At 32.6% G+C, this 20484-nt stretch overlaps 1 protein-coding gene across 2 annotated transcripts in view; it reads left to right on the top strand.

The window, feature by feature from the left end:
* LOC111029811 (scavenger receptor class B member 1-like) overlaps nt 1–20484 on the top strand; it is an 89058-nt gene that overhangs the window by 37704 nt on the left and 30870 nt on the right. The window contains exon 1 of one of the 2 annotated variants that reach the window (XM_022308994.1): nt 3280–4241. The exons of the other annotated variant lie outside the window; for it this stretch is intronic. Coding sequence (XP_022164686.1) covers nt 4193–4241 — 49 coding nt within the window. The 5' untranslated portion in view covers nt 3280–4192. Of the gene's footprint in view, nt 1–3279; nt 4242–20484 lie in introns of those variants that run through there. 2 annotated transcript variants of the gene reach the window in all.

Genomic DNA, 20484 nt, shown 5'->3' with positions numbered 1-20484 from the left:
CTGTATTAATAAAAAAAATGCTGTGTTATATAAATAAAAATTTGACTATTGTTTTGGCAAAAACTTAAAACTTATTTTTTTTAAATTAACGTTTATCTTAACGAGTTAACGAAAAAAAAATATGAGTAGCTTTTAACTTAACTTAACTTTATTATTTTAAAATAATTTAACTTATCGAGTTAAAAAAAATTGTTAGCTTGACCACCCTTGGTAATATGTATATATATATATATTATATAGGTAAGGTACGTAGATAATGATAATTACTGGGGCCGGAATGCACCGGCCTCCAACACCGGAAACGACAAGTAGGGCCGCAACTCACCCACAGCTTTATAAGTGTAGTATTTTACATTTATTTTATCCCTTACGATACATTTATTTATAGGGCTAGGTACCAGCTTTACATGCAACTTTTAAAGCACTTCAGCACTTCTTGTATCCGATAAAATGGGTAGGCATAAACAAAAACTGCTTTGGGTGTCATTTGAAAGATTTGCTGAAGATAAACAAAAAAATGTATGGTATAGTACTATAGTAGAATAGCATGTAGTAATGTAGTATATCACGACTACACGAAAGGAAAAACTCGTTGGTCGTCATCTCGAAAAATTCAATAGTACTCGCCGTCACAATGAACTTGACGGTTTTGCTAAGCGTGGGCGTTCGAGTTCGCCGCTCGAGAGAGAGGCATCACATCACCTGTTGCACCTCTTATCAATATATCTTAACGCTATTTATCTACGACTAGTTTTGACTTCCGTGTGTACTGCTGTGTAGGTATAATATAATCCGTAGCGTCGTTTACCCGTAAACACCTTACATGTAGGTATTAAGAAATTGTTATTTTATGATGTAAGCAGCAACAACAACAACAACAACAACAACAACAACAATAATAATATTAATAATAATAATAATAATTATACTCGTTCCTATAAACACACTTGCACACATATACAGTATCGTAATAGTTATTACTTATTAGGTATTATAGTTGTAGGTTGAACACGAAATCATACGTTGACAGCGAGGCGTGTGCAGATGCCAAAACGTAGTATATTATACCTGTATAGGCACCTACTCGTATACAAGAGATGTACGCTAAATAAATTCAAACATCCTTTCCGAATGCTTAACGAGCAAAACTGTAAAACAAATTCTCTATACAACTAAAACGAAAATACGTGTCTGCCTGTTGTCCACGTGTGTGTGTGTCACATCGTGTCTATGGTACCTACGAACTATGCATGAAAACGTTTTATTATATACCAGAATAGTGACTAGTCTTAATCGTACGAATACCTATCAGTTGCCCGGCTGGTGCTGTGTCTACGGCGCCACTCTACGGGGGGGTCACCTATGATACGAACGCAATACGGCCTACGAATATTTGTCGTTGCCAATTGGAACGCACTGCATATGCATATAAAAAATGTCAAGTGTCCATTTAAATAATGGTATGGTTACAGAGTATCATGCGTTTGGGGGGAGGGGCAGTGGTTGGGTTGACACTTTGACAGTAATTTAATCGCCAAACGACGACAGGGGAACCACATAATCTTAGCTTTCGGTTCATCTACTACTCTCCAGCGTTTTAGAATTTTAAATACCTAAGGAATAATAGCTACGAGTTACAATCAATCCGATTTAGCCAGTTTTTCTTGAAAAATTAAATAATAATAAAAATTGTGATCATGATGGTTGTCGATCCATCTAGGACCTCATTTATATTATACGTGTTTAACGGCTGAAGTACAGAGTTTTAGTGGATTTAATTAATTTTTTTTTAGATGACTTAAATTACCTATATATTTGTTATAGCACAACAAGTTAGAGAAAACGTGTCTAAGTTTATTATTTTGTATTGTGTCTACCGTGGTTTTCGAAGGCTTAGTAATTCTTTATTTCTAATAATTTAGTAATATATTAACGTTAACAATGATTATTATATTTGAGTGAATTTTACTTAAAAATCAAATTCTTGGCCGAGTTTCTTGAACGCTCTACCCTAACTGAGGTATATAGGTACTCTCAAAAAGCTCTATCTCTGTTTTTGGATTGATTTAATATGAAAACCTAAAAATCACAGTTTATACTTTAGGAAAATATATTATGAGATACTCTAGTATCCCGTGATGAATTCGGTAAGTTCTTAAATGTTTGCGCCTAAATAAATGATATGCTACTTACGATTTTTTTTTTTCAAAGAGTATTATTGGTATTCAAAAGAGAAAACAATTTACCCTAATATTGTACAAATAAAGGAATAAAATAATTTTATCATTTTCGGGACTCTGCTGATTTTTCCCCTTAATGACAACTCTGGTATAACATAGTATATAATATATAGCTATTGATCTTGAAGTTGAGATTAAAAAATTGGTCACTATTGCAGACCGACCGGTTCAAAAAGCTCATGACGAATGTCCGGAACCGACCAGCGGCCATACTTTGGACCAGTTGCTCCGCCCTTATAAGGGTATATACTGCGGTCTGCAGGAACCGTTGTAAAACGATCTCCATGTTACATTATTATCTCGATGCGATCTCAGTGAACTTCCCAGTGCATTTTTTTTCACTCCGGTTTGAACTGGTTAGTTCCTACTATAATAATCAGTAGGTATAGCGTATTTTTTACATTATGTAAGGATACGGGTACCATCGCCGTAAAAATCTTGCTGTCGGTAATAAATACTCGGGCGGCGTGGATGTCGCATAGACAAAAAATATCTCGCACGGTGTACATATTACACGGCGCAAACTACGACAAATGCATAATAATTCAACTTTGTTGTTCTGCATAGAATATAACCTACCTATTAGTAATAATAATAATAATAATATGTATGGGCACACGCTACACGGTATGCGTGTATGTATGCAATAGCCTACCTATTCCTAATATATTATAAAACTCCACAGCCGTTTCGATCGTCTTATATATTATATATATGCGTCTCTATAGGCAGGCATATATTATTATATGTGCATAAATACGTCGGTTTGGCCGATTGCAAAGGAGGTGGAACCGACCGAGAGATTGGCCGAACGGCGCGTATACCGAGGTTGCGGTGACCGTGTGGTGGTGGTATTCTACACACACACACACACACACACACACACATGATCGCCGCATTGTCCGAGCGGTGGTGATTGTGCCGGTGATGTTGGTGGTGGTAGTGGTGGTGGTGGTGGTGGTGGTGGTGACGAATGCCGCACTGCCTATATGTACTATATTATTATACACTCGACAATTCGCGACGGACGGCCGTTGGTCGGCGGCGGCATCATCGTCATCATCGTCATCATCGTCATCATAATATACCCACCGCCGAAAATGACGGAGCGGAAATACCGCGTTGGCGGGGAATGATCGGCCGATCCGACCTGAGCCTATACCCGCGCGCGTACCGAAAATAATCGTACCGAACAGATTTGAACGTTATCGGGCCATAGGCAGTATCGGCAGTCGGTCCGATTCGCGTCGGCCCCGACCGATTCGAGAGACGCACCGACGGACCGACGTCTCGTCGTCATCGCGCCGCGCACCACCGCGAACACGACGCACGCGATACACGGCGTCCGGCAGCTGCTGCAGTGTGTGCACGCGCACGCGTCAGTCGACGTTTAGATGATCCCGGGACCAGTTAACTAGCCGATAGACGCGCGCGGGTCTATTGACAACTTTTTTCGTCTCCGAAATTTTTTCTAAGCTTCGCGCACCCCCCCGACCGCCCGGACGATTGTTTTTTGAAAGAAAATTTTTTCGTTTAATTTTTTTTTTTTTTTCATTCATTCGCCGCGAGTTCGATATAATATTACTGTTTTAGCACGGTTTTCTACTGGGCGCCTGACCTACGTATAGGCTGCACCGCTATAACAATTATTATAATATATCGGAGCGTGGCCCGGGCACGTGTAACGCACGCCGAGACGGAGGATATTTTTTTTCGCCAAACGGAATAGAATTTTTTTGCCGTCCGCGTGACTTACCGCAGGGGTATACCGCGATACACTCGAATATTAATTATTGAATTAATTGTCGCTCTATTATATCATAAAGACAACGACGACGCCGCCGCCGAAGCCGCCGAATAACTGCGAGTCGAGCGTTCGCAAAGATACACCTCGGCATCGCGCGCATATTATAGACGATCGACCCAATACTGATCGTATTGTACAACGCACGATGGTCATCATGAAAATCGTAACGATTCTTTTGAAACAATTCCGACACGGTAAGTGCCCGACGACACAATATTCAATCATTTTACAACAATAGCAATCAAAATAATATGTACATACATTATGACTATACGTGACCTATCTGTGCGTATTATAATTCGCGTGTGTATCGTTGTACACGTTTAAAGATTTCTATACTCAATGATTAACGTGTAGGTGTATTATTTGTACTGTCGCTATTCTGAATCTGCAAATTTAAAACAGTATATACATTTTATCAAAGACGAACCGGTGCTTTTGACGGTTTACGACGAAAGAGTAAATGTAGATGCTATACGGGCCAATCTGTTTACCTATTCAAATTTAATCCGTACGAACAAACTCGTACATGTTCAGATATTTGAACAAAAAATTTATCAACATAGACGACGTGAGACACGAAATATTTTGCGATTATTTTTTCCATTCATCGCATTTTATTTAAACGTGTACAATAACATGATAATCATTAGACATAGATATATTCCAAATAACTATGTCTACAATATCACTATACAGTAAACATTACATCACAAATATTTGCGATTGTTGAAATGTACCAAACATTCAAATCAATTCAAAAAATAAAAGTTAATTTATAAGTGCCTAAATTATTTACCAATCTTACTAATTTAATATACATATTATGTAATTTTGATGCTTAAAATGTTTGATAATACATTTTATATTTTAAGAAAATAATGAATTACTGTATCAATTTCTGTATGAACAATGAAAATATTTATGTTTAAACCATATTGTGTTTTATCTTAGCCATTGTTCTTTTGTATTTACATAATTTAGTGTGTAAAATATTGTATAATAATTAATAATGTATTAATATCTAATGTACTATCTATAGTTATCGACATATTTACAATTATTTTGAGTAAAAAATATCTGATATACTTATCAATTTCCTATATTAAATATAGTAATGTAATGTTAATATTCCACAATTTTCTTAAAATAAACACTAGGTATATTATGTTGTTTTCTTTGTGACCATAGCATTTTCATTTATAGTTTTAATTTTTTGTGTGGAAAAAAATTCTAAAAAAAACAATTAGACGGACAATGAAAGACGCAACTTGCGATCATTAAGTTCACAACAAAACTAGGTTTCAGATCAGGCGACAATGGACATTGTTCGGGAGCTTTTTCTATTGTTTTAAAAATTGAATGTCAGAGCTGAGCATAATAATATTGCCACGAAACTATACCGTGTTCACTGGTATAGTACAAACAGCAAATAAATTGATATCAAACATATTATATTTATACTATCCATACCAAAAACAAACGTATTAGGTACCTAACCCAAAACCTACCAATCCACTTATGATATTATATTATACTTATATATTCACTAGTATTATGTTATTCGAACAGCTACACATAAAATCCTTTTTTAGTAGTTTGATACATGTTTTTTAAAATTATTTTGCTATAAGGAAATAATTCTCAACTACATATAACCTGGTCTATATACTTATACATAATATATATATATATTTATGTGAAATAAACTTGAGTTTGACACTCACAGTGGTAACTTCGTAGTAACGTCATATTAAACCATTATAAAGGTAGGTAGGTAGGTATACTTCTTCAACCTTGCAGTTAGAGCGGTAACGAACACGGAGTCTTGTTATTGACCGCCACGTCATAATACTATTGAACTTGAATGCATTTTCAAGTTAGACGAGTACCTAATATCAACTAATAAAACAATTGAAAAACATGGTATTGTTTACTTTAATTATTAAAAAAATAATCAACAAAAAACTTTAAATTACCTGGAGTTTCCTATTTCTTATAAAATTATCCTTACAAAACACAAAAAAACCAAAGTTAATTTAGAACAATCTGAATGAAAGAAAATATAAATATAATCATAATTTAACTTAAAACGTATAGACATATTTATTTTTTTGTTATTTTCAACTAGTTTAATATTATTTGTTTTAAATGAATGACATTGTAACCATATTTAACGATATGTAAAAGTGTATCTATTCAAACGCATATAATATTATGTTATACACTTATATCTACTTTTAGTTATTATTTAATAATCGGCAAGTCTGATTCAATTTAACATAAATAATTTCCCCCGTGAATTAATTAAATTAATATTTTATGTACAACAATACAGTAATATTAAAGGTTACAGGGTTCGTTTTCAATAAATACTTGTTATTTTTTTCAACTATTTCTTCTTGCGCATACGCCGTACGCTCGCGGATACGATCGCGTGTATAGATATAAAAATAATTCACCAAAAATATCATGTTTTATGCGACGGAAACCAAATATTATATATTATTATTGAATTATTCTATTACATAATATAATATAGTATAGCAAAATGATATTATAATATACATTATATATACTATAAGAATCACAAAATGTAGATGCTTGGAACAAACTTCCGGGGGTCTACTTTGCTCTTGACCCATATAATTTATTACTTGACCTGTTATCAAAATATTTAAATAGGAAAAAAAATTGCGATGTTTTAATGAGTTTCTTTTATGGCATTTTAAATGTACAATGGCACCTATCTATAAAATGTGAAGTTGACATTATGAAATTGTTACATAAATACCTAACATTAAAATCTAAAAAATAAGTAACAATCATTGTTTTAATATATAGTGACAAATAAAAACATTATTTTATAACTTAAAGCTGATTCAATTTTTAAAATAAATTATCATTTTAAAGTACATTCTGGTAGCAGAAGGTGTGACTACGAGCATACAAATTCACAGCGTCTTCATAATAAATGAATAAATGTACGATTTTAAGTTTTTTAACCACGATATTTTATGGAGTCAAATTTTGATAAAATAAAAATAAATAATCAATTTTAAATTTGAATATTGTTGAAAAAATTAAAAATTATTTTGATGTTTAAGCATCCCATGTTAGATGTAAAAATTGGTTATTATTTATTAAAATTTTCAAAATTACAATAAATTTGTGCAAACAATAATTAATGTTATAGTTATTTAAAATTCAATAGGTAGCTAATATTTTACAAATATTAAATATTAATTTGTACATCAATAATAATAATAATATTATAGGTAATATATTTGTTTATTTTAAACCATCGTGTACCTGTAGAATATACATTATACCTAAAAAGGTAAATATGAGAATTTAATAATATTGAATTCTAATATTCAAACCTATATGGCTATATGTACAAGTAAATGACCTAAGTAACTGGAGCCGAGAAAACATGTCTCGAGAAACTCTAAAGAATTGTTTAAATAAAAAATGATTATATGTACACTATTATAATGATAATGATGTAGTATAGGTATATACTATAGAAGGCAATATGTTTATCAGCTTATTCGTTAAACGTAACAATTTTATATCGGTCACTGAACCATATATTATTAGTTTCATAGTGATGTATTTTTTTGAACCGAAAATTACACTAGTTACATTATAAAGAATAAAAAATCTTAAAAATTGCATCCTTCCGGATCGTGAAATTAGAATCTAATCTAACTAATCGGTTGACCTTTTATCGGCAAACCGGCCATGAGATCCGTCCGGAATCATTTTTCAAACATTTTAGGTACCAACATTAAGATGAACCATTCTGTAGTACACGCTGTGTAATATTTAAAAAAAAAAAAAAACATAAACATACTACATAAAATTCATCGATGAGGCGAGCGAATTGAGACGAGTTAAAAATAGGCAAATAATAATAACTACAGTGTTTAATTTTTGTTATCTATACATTTTATGCGTATTTCATGACCTATACTACTTTGGATATTATAAAATCTAGTGATTATACAGCTACTGTTATACTGCTACACTATACAGTGATCATCGATATTGGTTTACTATTAGTATAACTAATATAAATATATGTTTAATACACCCATAGAATATAAACCCCCGTGTTGTATGTGTACCTTTGAATTAATTGTTTTTTTCTTTTCAAAGGCACGTTTTTTTTTTCGTTATATATTTCAATATTTGAACTATGGTGTTGTAATTTGTATGCTATGAGCCTAACTGTAAAATAACCTAACCGGTAAACGTAATTTTGTCACTGTCCCAGGAGTCCCTCTAAATATATTAACACTACAACAAACAGGTTTACGCTCACTATGAATATCATAGTAGACTATGCTAAATTCGAAAATAATTACAGCATACTAACAATATTCATTTTTAACACGGATTGGCATGGAAAATGAAAAATAAAACTGTATACTAATGTTTTAATTTATCACTCGAGAGCAACATAGATATACGCTAGGTATATGCATACACAATTTTATAAACCTTTCATGTTTTCTTCGCAACTACGGATTAGCCATGATATCATTGTCCTTCAAAGAGTATAATTATAATTGTTAAAAAAAAAAAAACTACTTCCCATATTTTTGTTGGAGTATTTAAATAAAATAGTGATTGCTCATATTATACGAAACGAAAATATATACGATCATAATTCATAATAATTACAGGCAAATATAATATTATGTAGATAAATAATAATGTACAATTATGTATACATTTTATATCTGTGTGAAGGAAGAAAATAGGTACTTCGATTCTGTGTATATAATATACATATTTAGCCATTTAGGTATAGTTATAACTAAAACGATACCGAAAGATGTGCCGAAAGCAGCAGACCTATTATTATTTTGTTTTAAGGACGCGTGTTGTTGGAGGTGAAAATATGCGTGAAACACATTTAATCGTTATTTAATATCGTTATTGATATTATCGAAGTGAGTGGCTATTAAGCATACCTAATAAGACGTAATATTATATATAATAGTGTAGGAAAACCGAAGGAATCCTTGTGCGTTTGATGCGTATCCGTATAGACAATGAATTGACACTAAAGACATTTTTTTTTATCGTTTAATTATCAGCACTTATTGGCACTAGACTGATTCAAATAGCATAAAATATTATACTAGATTATTACGACCGGTAAGCGTGCGCTACAAGGGCAGTTTTTCTTCCCAACCTTTTACCAAACCGCGCGTCAACAATCCTTTAAAAACGTATGGTCTTCTCCAACAAAACAATAACTGAATAAAGTACTTATACTACAAGTATAGATATTTAACAAACTTGCATTCTTTTTTCATTAAAACGTGATAATATTGTTGGTATTAGGTGGATGTCTAGTTAGGTTTCTGAAAAATCATGATTGGCGGGTAAAAAATAATTTTAATAAACAATTATTTATTGTTTAGTGTTTGGACTGAGGTAAAACGTGTACTCCGACTCACCCAACTGTAAAATTATATTTACCAAGATAAAAGCAAGAGGTTGTGCATGTGTAATATTATTTTGCACCAACCATATATCCGCGTGAACGCCTGTGATGATGATTAGTATGATTATACGGCTGTAACGAATAGTTTTCATTGAAAATCTTTGGGTTCGATTTAACGCTAATTTGTACGTGATACATTTAAATTTTAAAATGATACATAGTATGCGATATACGTTCTTATAGTTTTGTTTTCTTCTTTGTAATGTACAATATATTATAAGTGCCGAAGGTCGAATGGGTCAACGTACATTTTCGCCATATTATAGTGATACCAGTCTGCGATCTTATCGAAATGCTAAAATTATATACACGCTCCTGTTTATCGGTATTCCGTATACTATGTGCGATTTTTTGATTGAGACGTAACTCATGAATATAATTAATAGGTCAAATAACGAGAACACGTATACTCATGAATCGTAAACAAGAATACGTCTTATTGTTGATGGGAGGGTAGAATGAGAAGTACGATATAATTTTCCATAACACGGCGCACCCACTATAATACCCGGTATAATTTAATAATATATGAAAATTGAAAATATCAAATCATTTGATCTTAAAATATTTTGTAAAACCTCCGTGTGTAACATCGCCTATATCATTACATCGACGTTATAATTACGTTTTAAATTGTTATTACAAAAATAAAGCGGTGTCGTAAATGCTATTTTTTCTAAAAAAAAAAAAACTTTACGGTAGTATGTTGTCGACAAAACGTTATACTGCGAACAAGGCGTGGAATAATGAATGTGGGCAGTCAAAAACTCGAGGGTAATAAGGGGGCACCTAAGACCTCTGTGGGCCGTCGACATGTAAGCAGGTACGTATATTGTCTCGCTCGTACTACCGATGACCGGCGCTACATAAAAACGATTGAGATCAGACGTGTGTAATAGTTGTAATAACGATGCGCCCGGGATCAAAGCTCGATCTCTATATCATACATGTGTGTATTGGTATTGCAGTACAACGATCGCACGCGAAAACCTCACACGCGCAAGGCATGTTTCCGTGTACTGTAATCATTATAATATTAGTCTCGTTGGTATGCGTATTATATATCTAATATTATATACCTATACATAGGTTTGTATGCGCACTAGTACCCGCTGGCTGTCGTTGAACTGTTCGACAAAAGCTGTTGCTTATCGGTTATCATCGTTAGGTATATACTAATAATGTTATAATATACAATTACGACATTTGGTATATTACATACCTATATAATATGTCTGTGAACTTTGTACGCGGCCTATTTACCTTATCGTCGTTTTCAATCCCGACAAGACAATATTATATTATATTTAATTTCGGTCGGTCACTTTAATTTCGATGTACGAAATTGCAATGCGTTGATAATAATATGTATAATAGTATATACAAATTTAATAATATTATTATTAAAAAGTAGGCACGAACAGTTTCATGCATTATTACTCAAAGCTTTTCAGTAAAATGTCAACTATTTAGTACAATATACAATATGTAATGACCTAAGAGTTTAAGTATTTCCTCACGATTTCCTAAATCTGCCCTAACACTATAATATGGTTTTTAATGTTCTTGTAAGCCATAATGATATGAGAAACGAAAGAACTACAGAAGTCCGGGGTAATTGACGAGCGTTCATTTCTCCAAATACTTCATTGATTCACATGATCGATTTAATTTTATCGCGGTGAGTTATGTTTATCACATTGAAGATGAAAGAGTTTTAGATCGTTAAAAAAATATTGTCGATAATGATTCCCGAATAGTATAATAATAACAATAATAATAATTAATAATATTGTCGTTGTATATCTGCATAATATAAATACATATAATATAATATTATAACTCTTACTTGACCACGATACGTCGATACGATAGAAAAATCGAAGTAGACGTGTTTATACATTAATGACTGTTTTGACTTTGTTGTACACAAAAAATAACAAACATTTAATTAACGGTTTCGGACGTTGGCCGAAAATTAAAATTTATATGAGAGAGGAGTCTCCATGTTACATTGTACTGGTGTACGCAAATAGCAGGCTTCACCACTACAAAATAACCCGTTGTCGAGTGCCCTCGAGCCTTCCGGAGTCCTCACAGAGTATGTAAATGTATTATATGTTATGTTCGTGATCTGAGCGCAGGCGATTGCAGAAACGATATAATATGGATTCTAAGCCGTCTCGCCCACGACCTTATCGTTATTTTATCGCACGGCGTCCAGCGGTTGTTGCGCTGCTTATAAATACAAAAATTAAAAATTGTTTATTGTTATTATTTCGTAAATTTTTTTTGTTTGCACCACAATATGCTTCGCATGATGCTCTCGTGTACACGCCGTCTCCCACTACCCTCTCCCCGGGTCCCCCGCACCGCCGCTCCGAAAACGCACCGCTGCCGCCACTGCAGTGATTTATATTCTTATTATTGTCCATGCTGTCCAGCGCCGAAGAATTTGATATAGTATCGTGTAGTGTGTAGGTTAATCACGTCCTCCTCAAAACCATTTTTGGAAACGAAGTACTATAGTACCTACGACAGTCAGAAAAATCCCGAACGTCGTTCATACGTGTGCGCATTCGTGTTACCCACTTCATATAATAAGCACGTTTCACAAACACCCGCAAAATTTAGTCAAACAATAACAAGATCGAACGTATTTGATCGGGAAAAACTTACCAATGAGAGGTTTTTTTACAAGTGCTTGACTTGGACAGAGTACCCCGACTTTTTCAGATATTTTTTTAGATATTCTATACTTATTTTTTAGTGGTAGTGAAGGGTTAGGTGCGATATTTATATCCAATAGGCGAACGACCTCATAGATTCTTTAAACAATTATTTAAAAAAACTTTATCCTGTTATTATAGCTTACGAAATTTGGCAAATGAAAATTTGATGTTGCATTTTTAGTATAAGAACCTATACTTATAAAAATAATATTTTCAAAAATGGTTAACATTTTAGCTGCAATGTATTTATAGTTAATAATAATGGGTGTAGAATCGTCATATTTAAATTATTGTTTGTTTATGGTGCATCATATCGTCTCGGATAATATAAATGGAATTTTTTTAGTATCGTTGGCCAAAATGAATAATACTTGTAGAGTAGGCACATACCGTTTAATCAAGACTATAAGGACTATATTATTGCGTGGTTTGAATGACCAAAACTGACGTTAATATTTTACCTTTTTCAATCGATAATATTACTTGATTATATATCAATAATTTCAATTCCAAATAGTTCAATAACGTTTGTTTCTGTTGACTTTCGGTTTACGCTTCTTGTACAGGAATTCCAATGGATAATATTTTTTTACATACATACAATTTCTACATACCTAATTCATAACTAGAGGGGCTTGAAGTGTTAAAATATGCCACATACCTAATATACAGTTAAATTCGTGAAAATACGAAACAAATATGCAAGAAAAAAACTTTAAATTGTGTAATATACTAATATATAATAAAAAAAACTTATAATTTAATATTATTATAATTAGAGATCGCTTAGTGCTAACAAAATATTTTATTAAATTGTATGCTTGCCAAAATATTGTTTTATACATTTTTTTAAAATTTTCTTTTCAATATGCAATACATTTTGAATTTTTTCAAAATAAACAGAAATATGCAATAATCATTAATTATTCAGCAATGTACAAAAAAAAAAATAGCAATTAGCTTCATACTATTATAATTCTTAAAGATTACTGACAAGAATCCTAAAAAGGTGAAAAAGAAAAATATGCAATTCCATAAAAATCCACGCTTAGTCATAACATAGATTTTTGCAACTTTGCTTTAGTGCAGCTGAGTTTTCAGCTCTTTGTTTTGAAATGATTATATTATACAACTCAATGTTTCGAAAACACTTTTGGTACCTACTTGCGGAAATAGTCGCTGCACGGTATATACACTCCTGAGTAAGAAACACGGAAAAGTAAACGAAAACTTGATAAGCCCCACTAACGAATGAATATTTGTAAATGTAACCAGTTACTGGATATGTGGTTTAACCTGAAATTTTGGCCACTGTTTTTTTTTTTTATTTATTTTGTAAATTGTAGTACTCGTATCCTCGAAGATAGGTACCTAAACTAAACACCCTTTATTCGTATGACAATAATAGCTAATTTCAATAGTTTAAAATTACCATTATTGAGGCGAAAAGCGTCCAAAATAGATGGTAGTTATAAGTTATAACAAGAGACCGGATTTTAATGTTTTTACATCTTTTTACTGAGAGTATGCAGCTCAAATTGGATAAGATTTCTTGACGATTCATTTACCTATGAACTGATATTCAAAATTGTTAAAAGCACAAAAGAACATTTTGTGTAAAAAACATGTCTTCTATATTGCCATGTTAGTATTTAATTTTGAATATTTTATAAAAAATCTAATAGTTTATAAAAAACGCATATAAATGTTCATTACAATGTCATATTTATCATGACGAAATGACTCAAAGCAATATGTATAAGAAATTAAGAGCATAACATTGATAAGAAAATTGATTATCGCCAAAATATAGATTAAAATATATGACTATTCGAATATTTTTTAAAAATTAGGTTAGTTCAATAAATTGTCTTATGATTTTTAAAAACTGCTATTTTTATTTGTCTTTGCAATATTTTTGCATATTAAAAATTATTTCGATGAAATTATAGAGCATAGAAACATCTAATTTTTAAGGTTTTTTTAAGCGCATACAAATCCGGTCTCTAGTCATAACTTTATAAGAGATATTTACTCGCGGTCCGAAGGGCAAACAGTTTATTATGGTGCGGCGCTCGGTAGCTGTAACCGCGACCGCAGTACCTATAGTCGACGGTATATTATATTACAATGTGTACACTGTACACATGGCATTCTGACACGTGGTGACATTGAAACGCCGTTTGATCTTGATCGGTCTATAAGAATAAATAATAATATTATGTCATGGTTTATAAATTATAATAATAACAAATACATATGACGACGGCGACGTAGTGCACTCGTGTGTAGCGATAATCGACGTGAGTACGTCTGTGTGCGAATAGTGTACATTGTAGAATGATTATACTCTAATAAAAGTACACAAATATCATATTTTTTGCGACTGCTTAATAATTTTCTGGTTGGCGGTGAATACTTTTTTTGTCATGAAAAGTAATCGACCGTCAACAACTAGCATCCCTAAATCTTTTTATATAAAGTCTTAACAACTTTTTATATTGAAAGACCTTTTCATTCTAATAATACACTGATGTCTAATGTAAGTTTTAAAACACTTATGACGCCCAAAATGTCCAATAGCTGGAAAAAATGTCAAATACTGGCTCACGCCCACACGGCAAACTATTATCCATCGCGCGCACATGCTGTGCGATGCACCCATACATTATGATAATATTATCGTGATTTCGTGCACCGACTTAGTGAAGTTTGTCATAGCACGTGTTTTAGAATATCTGTATGGCGAAAATCCAGAACTGGGGCGCATAGATGGTTACTTCAGGGGTTCCATTGAGTATATTTGAATTTTTATAATTAAAATTAAAATATTATATAATAACCAAAATCAAAAATGTTTTTTTTCTTTGGAGCTGGATAATAACGTAAAAGTTATCCATAATGCAGAAAATTTTCAGAACCCCTGGTCTAGGAACACTAGCCGTTTAAAAAAAATCGTGCAGCGGACTTAAGGTAACATGGTATGGATAAAGCATATTACGTAACCTGTAGTATGCGTGTGTGTATATATATATATATAACTACATGACACGTGTATATATAAGAGGAAAAACTAGTTTGGCAGTGTCTAATTGTATGCTGTTGTAGCAGTTTGCCAACTACGTCGTATACAGAGTGAATTCGTTTTCGCTGTCAATTTTCGTCGATTTCTACTCATAAAAGAAAAATAATTACGACTAAGCAACTATATAGGTACACCCTACTATCGTAAAAATCCTAAAAAAATTGGCCAGTCCCTACTACAATATAATATCTAGGTATTTATAGTTTAATAATAAACATATTCAATCATTTCTAAAACACCAAATTTCCCATCAGAGTTCTCGTCCAGTCTCAAGAGGAGGGGGATATTTATTTTACGTTCATTATTTATACATTATATAATATACACATTATACGTACCCGTATATTGAATCATTTTTATAAATAATAAACATCGTTTCGTTTCGTCGACTGTATTAGAGTTATACTTATTCGAATATACAGATTAACACCGCATGCCAAGAGAGAGGCCACCCTTTACGGGTAAAACCTCCACTGATTTTTCTCTTAATCAAGTATATAGCTGATTTCCAGCGTGCCATGTGCACCACTCTGTACCGCAATTATTATGCACTTACATGTCGTGTCTCGTTCCGTCGTATGAAGCAATAAACCAACAACGAGACTTGCATCAAATTGTATTAAAATCATCTAATGGTCAAGATACAATACGTAGGTATACGTCTCCGGGACTGCTACTAGGACGCTATAGCAAGTTTTTTTTCTTATCCCCTGACATCCTGGTTGTTTCGTACGCCTGTTAGGTTGAGACGGCGTAGTGACATGGTTGGATGTACCAGGTACCTCTGTATATAATTATAACAGACGAGATGTATATATATATATATATATATATGCAAAAGCAGTTTTTCGAGTTGCTTATTCTTAATTTTGCCGCGGCCACCGGTTTCGAGTTCAAGTTCACGCACGCGTCGTAATCGCGCACACGGATCCGTAATGAAAAAATATTATTGAACAGCCGATCGACACAAAAATAATATGCGCGTGAGCGATCCATCAGCTTGTTCTCGAGATTCACTAATATTTAGTCGGCCACTTGTACCCAGCTCGCGTCTACTTATAAACACTTAAAATCATATTGTTCAGGTGACGTAAAAGGTTTTTTCAAACGACGGAGAGGACACAGTGGAATAAAATATTATTGTTGTGCACGAAGGAGTTTAATTATTTTGAAAAATTTTAAGTCAGTCCACGGGAATTGTATGGGATAGATAGACTATATAAGAAGTAATGGCTGGATAGAGATCATTGCATCTCAACACAGGCCCTTCACCCTCCAAAATATTATTTTATTTAATTTATTTATTTACCCACGTGAAAAATCGTTAATTTTATGAAACTTTCGGCGATTCCTCATTACATTTTCGAAACTCCTAGGGTGCCCACAGAGAGGTATGTCATGTTAGATCGTGCCCCTCTCCCCATCACACCAATGAAATAAATTATAGTCTTGTAGGTGCCTAGTGCCTACACATAAATCGCTAGTCGTTAAAATGTATTAGTTATGTATAAAATACTTCTACACAACGAACTTTCATTTAACAAAATATTTTTGAGTACCCATCCAAATCAGAACCATATTTATTTAACTATAAATATCTTTTAGAATTCCTATAAATATCTAGCGACACAATATGGTTAGGTACAGCACAACCGTTGAGCACTTGAGATCCCTAAAACCATAACACGTTGGGCAGCCACAGTCTAAAAGTCTTAACAATAACTAATAATGATAGTAATCAACATATGTGAACACGGTGTACATGGTTTTTGTCTAACAGGTTTCAGCAATAATAATATTAAATAACTGACCACTCATCCCTTTCCCCCAACTCGCCATAATTACAAAAAATTGCAAAGCCATTGCATCTCAAATGTATAGCACCGGTCGAGCGTCGTAAGTAACATAATAACTCGTCTATACGGAAACAGCTCGTGTACACATTCAAATAACATAAAGGTAATAATGTGATGTTATAAATTTATAATAAATAAAACGAGCCCCAACGACTATTTTTTTCCGCGTATTTAGAAACACTCATATTATACTTGTCCACTCGTCGGAGGTTTAATTATTTGATTTATATATATATATATATATATATATATATATATATTACTATTATTTATTAGTCACCGTAAAAAAAAAAACCGGCGGCGGCCTTCCGGGACGCGAATGGTTTGACCAATAACACACGATACACACAATTCACCTATACGCGTATTATAATATATTATTATGTATGTACAAAAATACTACGTCGTATGATTATCGGCGCACCACAACCGCAGACATTCCAATTATATACATTTTAATGCACCTACTATTATATACCCATAATGCCGCAGTGGCCGCAGTCGCTGTGCTTTAATGGCCGTGATCCAAACCTAGGCGTGGTTGAAATGAACAAAGCTCGCTATAGTGATTTATCGGAGTGTATCGGTATTATGTCCATTTTGAATTATACTCCTCCGTCAATGACTTTGAAAATCGGATCCGTCGGCTCTGCGGCACTCCGAACGCCAAAACATTGTTGTCGGAACGGTGAGATCCAATTCGCAATAATTTCGGGAATTTCATCCCTTTAGAATTCGAGCAATGATGATAAAGATTTCAAAATATAATCGTCATTAAAAATATTTTTTAAAACGCTTCTGGAATATTCATAATGATTTCCAAATTATTACTGTACGGGGAGTAGCAAATTCTTACCAATTATTGGATGCTGTTATAATTTTCCAAAGCTATTTTTCACAGTCGACAATATTTTGAAACCGTGTAAATCCTAGTCATAATAATATGCAGGGCTTAAAAACCGTTTTTCGAATGCGTCAATAATTGCGTACTTATCAAACACTTGCAACAGGTCTCCAGCCGCTGTTGCGGTGAATTGTTACGACATTAATAATAATATACAATTAGACGGACTGTAGACACTGTAGGACCTTCATAAATAATGTTATATACATCCTTAATTCAAGAGGTCTAAAAAATATAATAATATAAATATATAAAAATTAAGAGTCATATTATTATTTCACTTTGGCCTAAAAATCAAAGGGTCATTTTGAAAAAAAAAATGTTCTTATTTGAATCTAAGACAATTTAAAATATGGTTCAAATAGTGTAATATCCGTTTTCATAATAATTACTTTGGTAAAAAAAAATAGGAAATATGCATGCACCACAGATCATTACAATAAGTATAATTGCGTGTCTACGTATCTAAACATAATAAACACAAAACATGCAGTACCTACAACTAAACAACATCGCCTATAATAAACATTAGGCTATCATCTAATAATTACTCCGACTATAAGTAATTATTTAGTAGCTTAACCGTATAATTTTCGTAATTTATCATAATTATTAACTATTATTTATTCATAAAAACATATTTGTAGTTTATTAACGCCCTTAACTAAACTATGTTTTTATATCGACATTTTCATTGCCTGGTTATTTTTTTTCTTATTTTTATCTATCTTTAATTACTACAAGAATAATTATTTATTTGAGACTATACTTGTGGTTAGTTTATATACGTATTTAATTGATTGTTTGTCGATTCAACGATAGGTACATTTATAATTATTAATAACTATAATATACTTAACTATTTTTTATATGAAATTCAATATTGTTTTATTTATAAAATATTTTTACCTACCTAATATATTGAATACCGCCCAGTGACGCTGATTTATACAACATTTTTTCTACATTTTTACATCGACTTCGACTTATGATGATTGAAGTTTGCGCTGATTTTTCAAATGAAATATTCACATTTGTGTTTGTAGTTATTAAATATTTACTACTTATACTGTTTGGCGTGTTGTTGTGTGTCTTGAGCAATTTATCATTAATTCATATTTCTCCTTTTTTTTTACCACGAGCCATTGATGCTAATACTTTATACTGATCCATACCAAGCAAAATAAAACAGTGAACAACACAGTGCATAAATTATCAATAATAAATACGTACGAAACTGATGTTTCGAATCACGTGCAAGTTAGATTCTAACTTCGGACTGTATAGCCAGAGGCCTCCAATGACTGATGACTGAGAATACAGATAACTCACGTTACGATAACTTGATAGGTAATTGATAGGTAACGATTGCGGGCTCACAATTATTTACATATCAACACATACAAGATACGACACGGCACAATCTAAAAATTAAACTGTAAGTGTGTTTAGTAGGATTGTAATTGAAAACGAATAAAAAAAATTGTCCAAAAACACTAAAAATTGCACAATATCGCCCAATCTCGGGAATCAGCAAACACAATCACTTATCACCCTATAGAATAATAAATATCAAAATCGAGTGCGCTGCTGCGGACCAGTGGAGATTAATTACATTTGGACACAAAATATTGTATATTATACAGTGACTACTGACAGTCGTGATTGCAATTTGCAGGCTATGTACAGTATTATAACTAATCAATAATTTTTTTTCTTTTCGAAGATAGCTGATTCCAATTTATTGGTTATTATTATTATAGGACCCCGCGGTATTGCGACGCGAGTTTTCAATATCTCTTCTCATCGCTTGTCCTGTGCATACGAGTTTTATACGACCTTGTTGTATACACACAAAAGACCCATGATAATAATAAAAATAATAATGAAGAATTCGGAATATTAAAAATAATATTATGTATACAATATAATTTAACTATGTGTACAAGCATAAAAGTGGTATATTTACGATTTTTTTATGATAATGGTTTTTAAAGTCTCATTATGATTAGGTAGAATCTACTTTTCTAAGTATGTAGGTACCCAGTCAATCGGTTAGTACAGGTAACCGGATGAAATAATAAGAATGATGTCAGCTGGTCTGCTATATATTCGATCACATTAATTCAAAATATATGAATAAATAAACAAAATATTCGAGTATTTTTTAAATTACGTACGTTATTCGATCTCCATGACCTGAGACACTGCGTGATCTGTCAAGCGATATCGTCATAATACGTAATGGACAATAGTATTAATAACAATTTCGGTCGTTGTGGTATTTAAATATTAGAATCGCTAAATCATACCTACGTAAGCGTACCTACGCAAAT

Source organism: Myzus persicae, unplaced genomic scaffold (assembly GCF_001856785.1).
Source record: "Myzus persicae strain clone G006 unplaced genomic scaffold, MPER_G0061.0, whole genome shotgun sequence".
Taxonomy (NCBI): domain Eukaryota; kingdom Metazoa; phylum Arthropoda; class Insecta; order Hemiptera; family Aphididae; genus Myzus; species Myzus persicae.
This window is presented reverse-complemented; position numbering and strand designations above follow the sequence as displayed.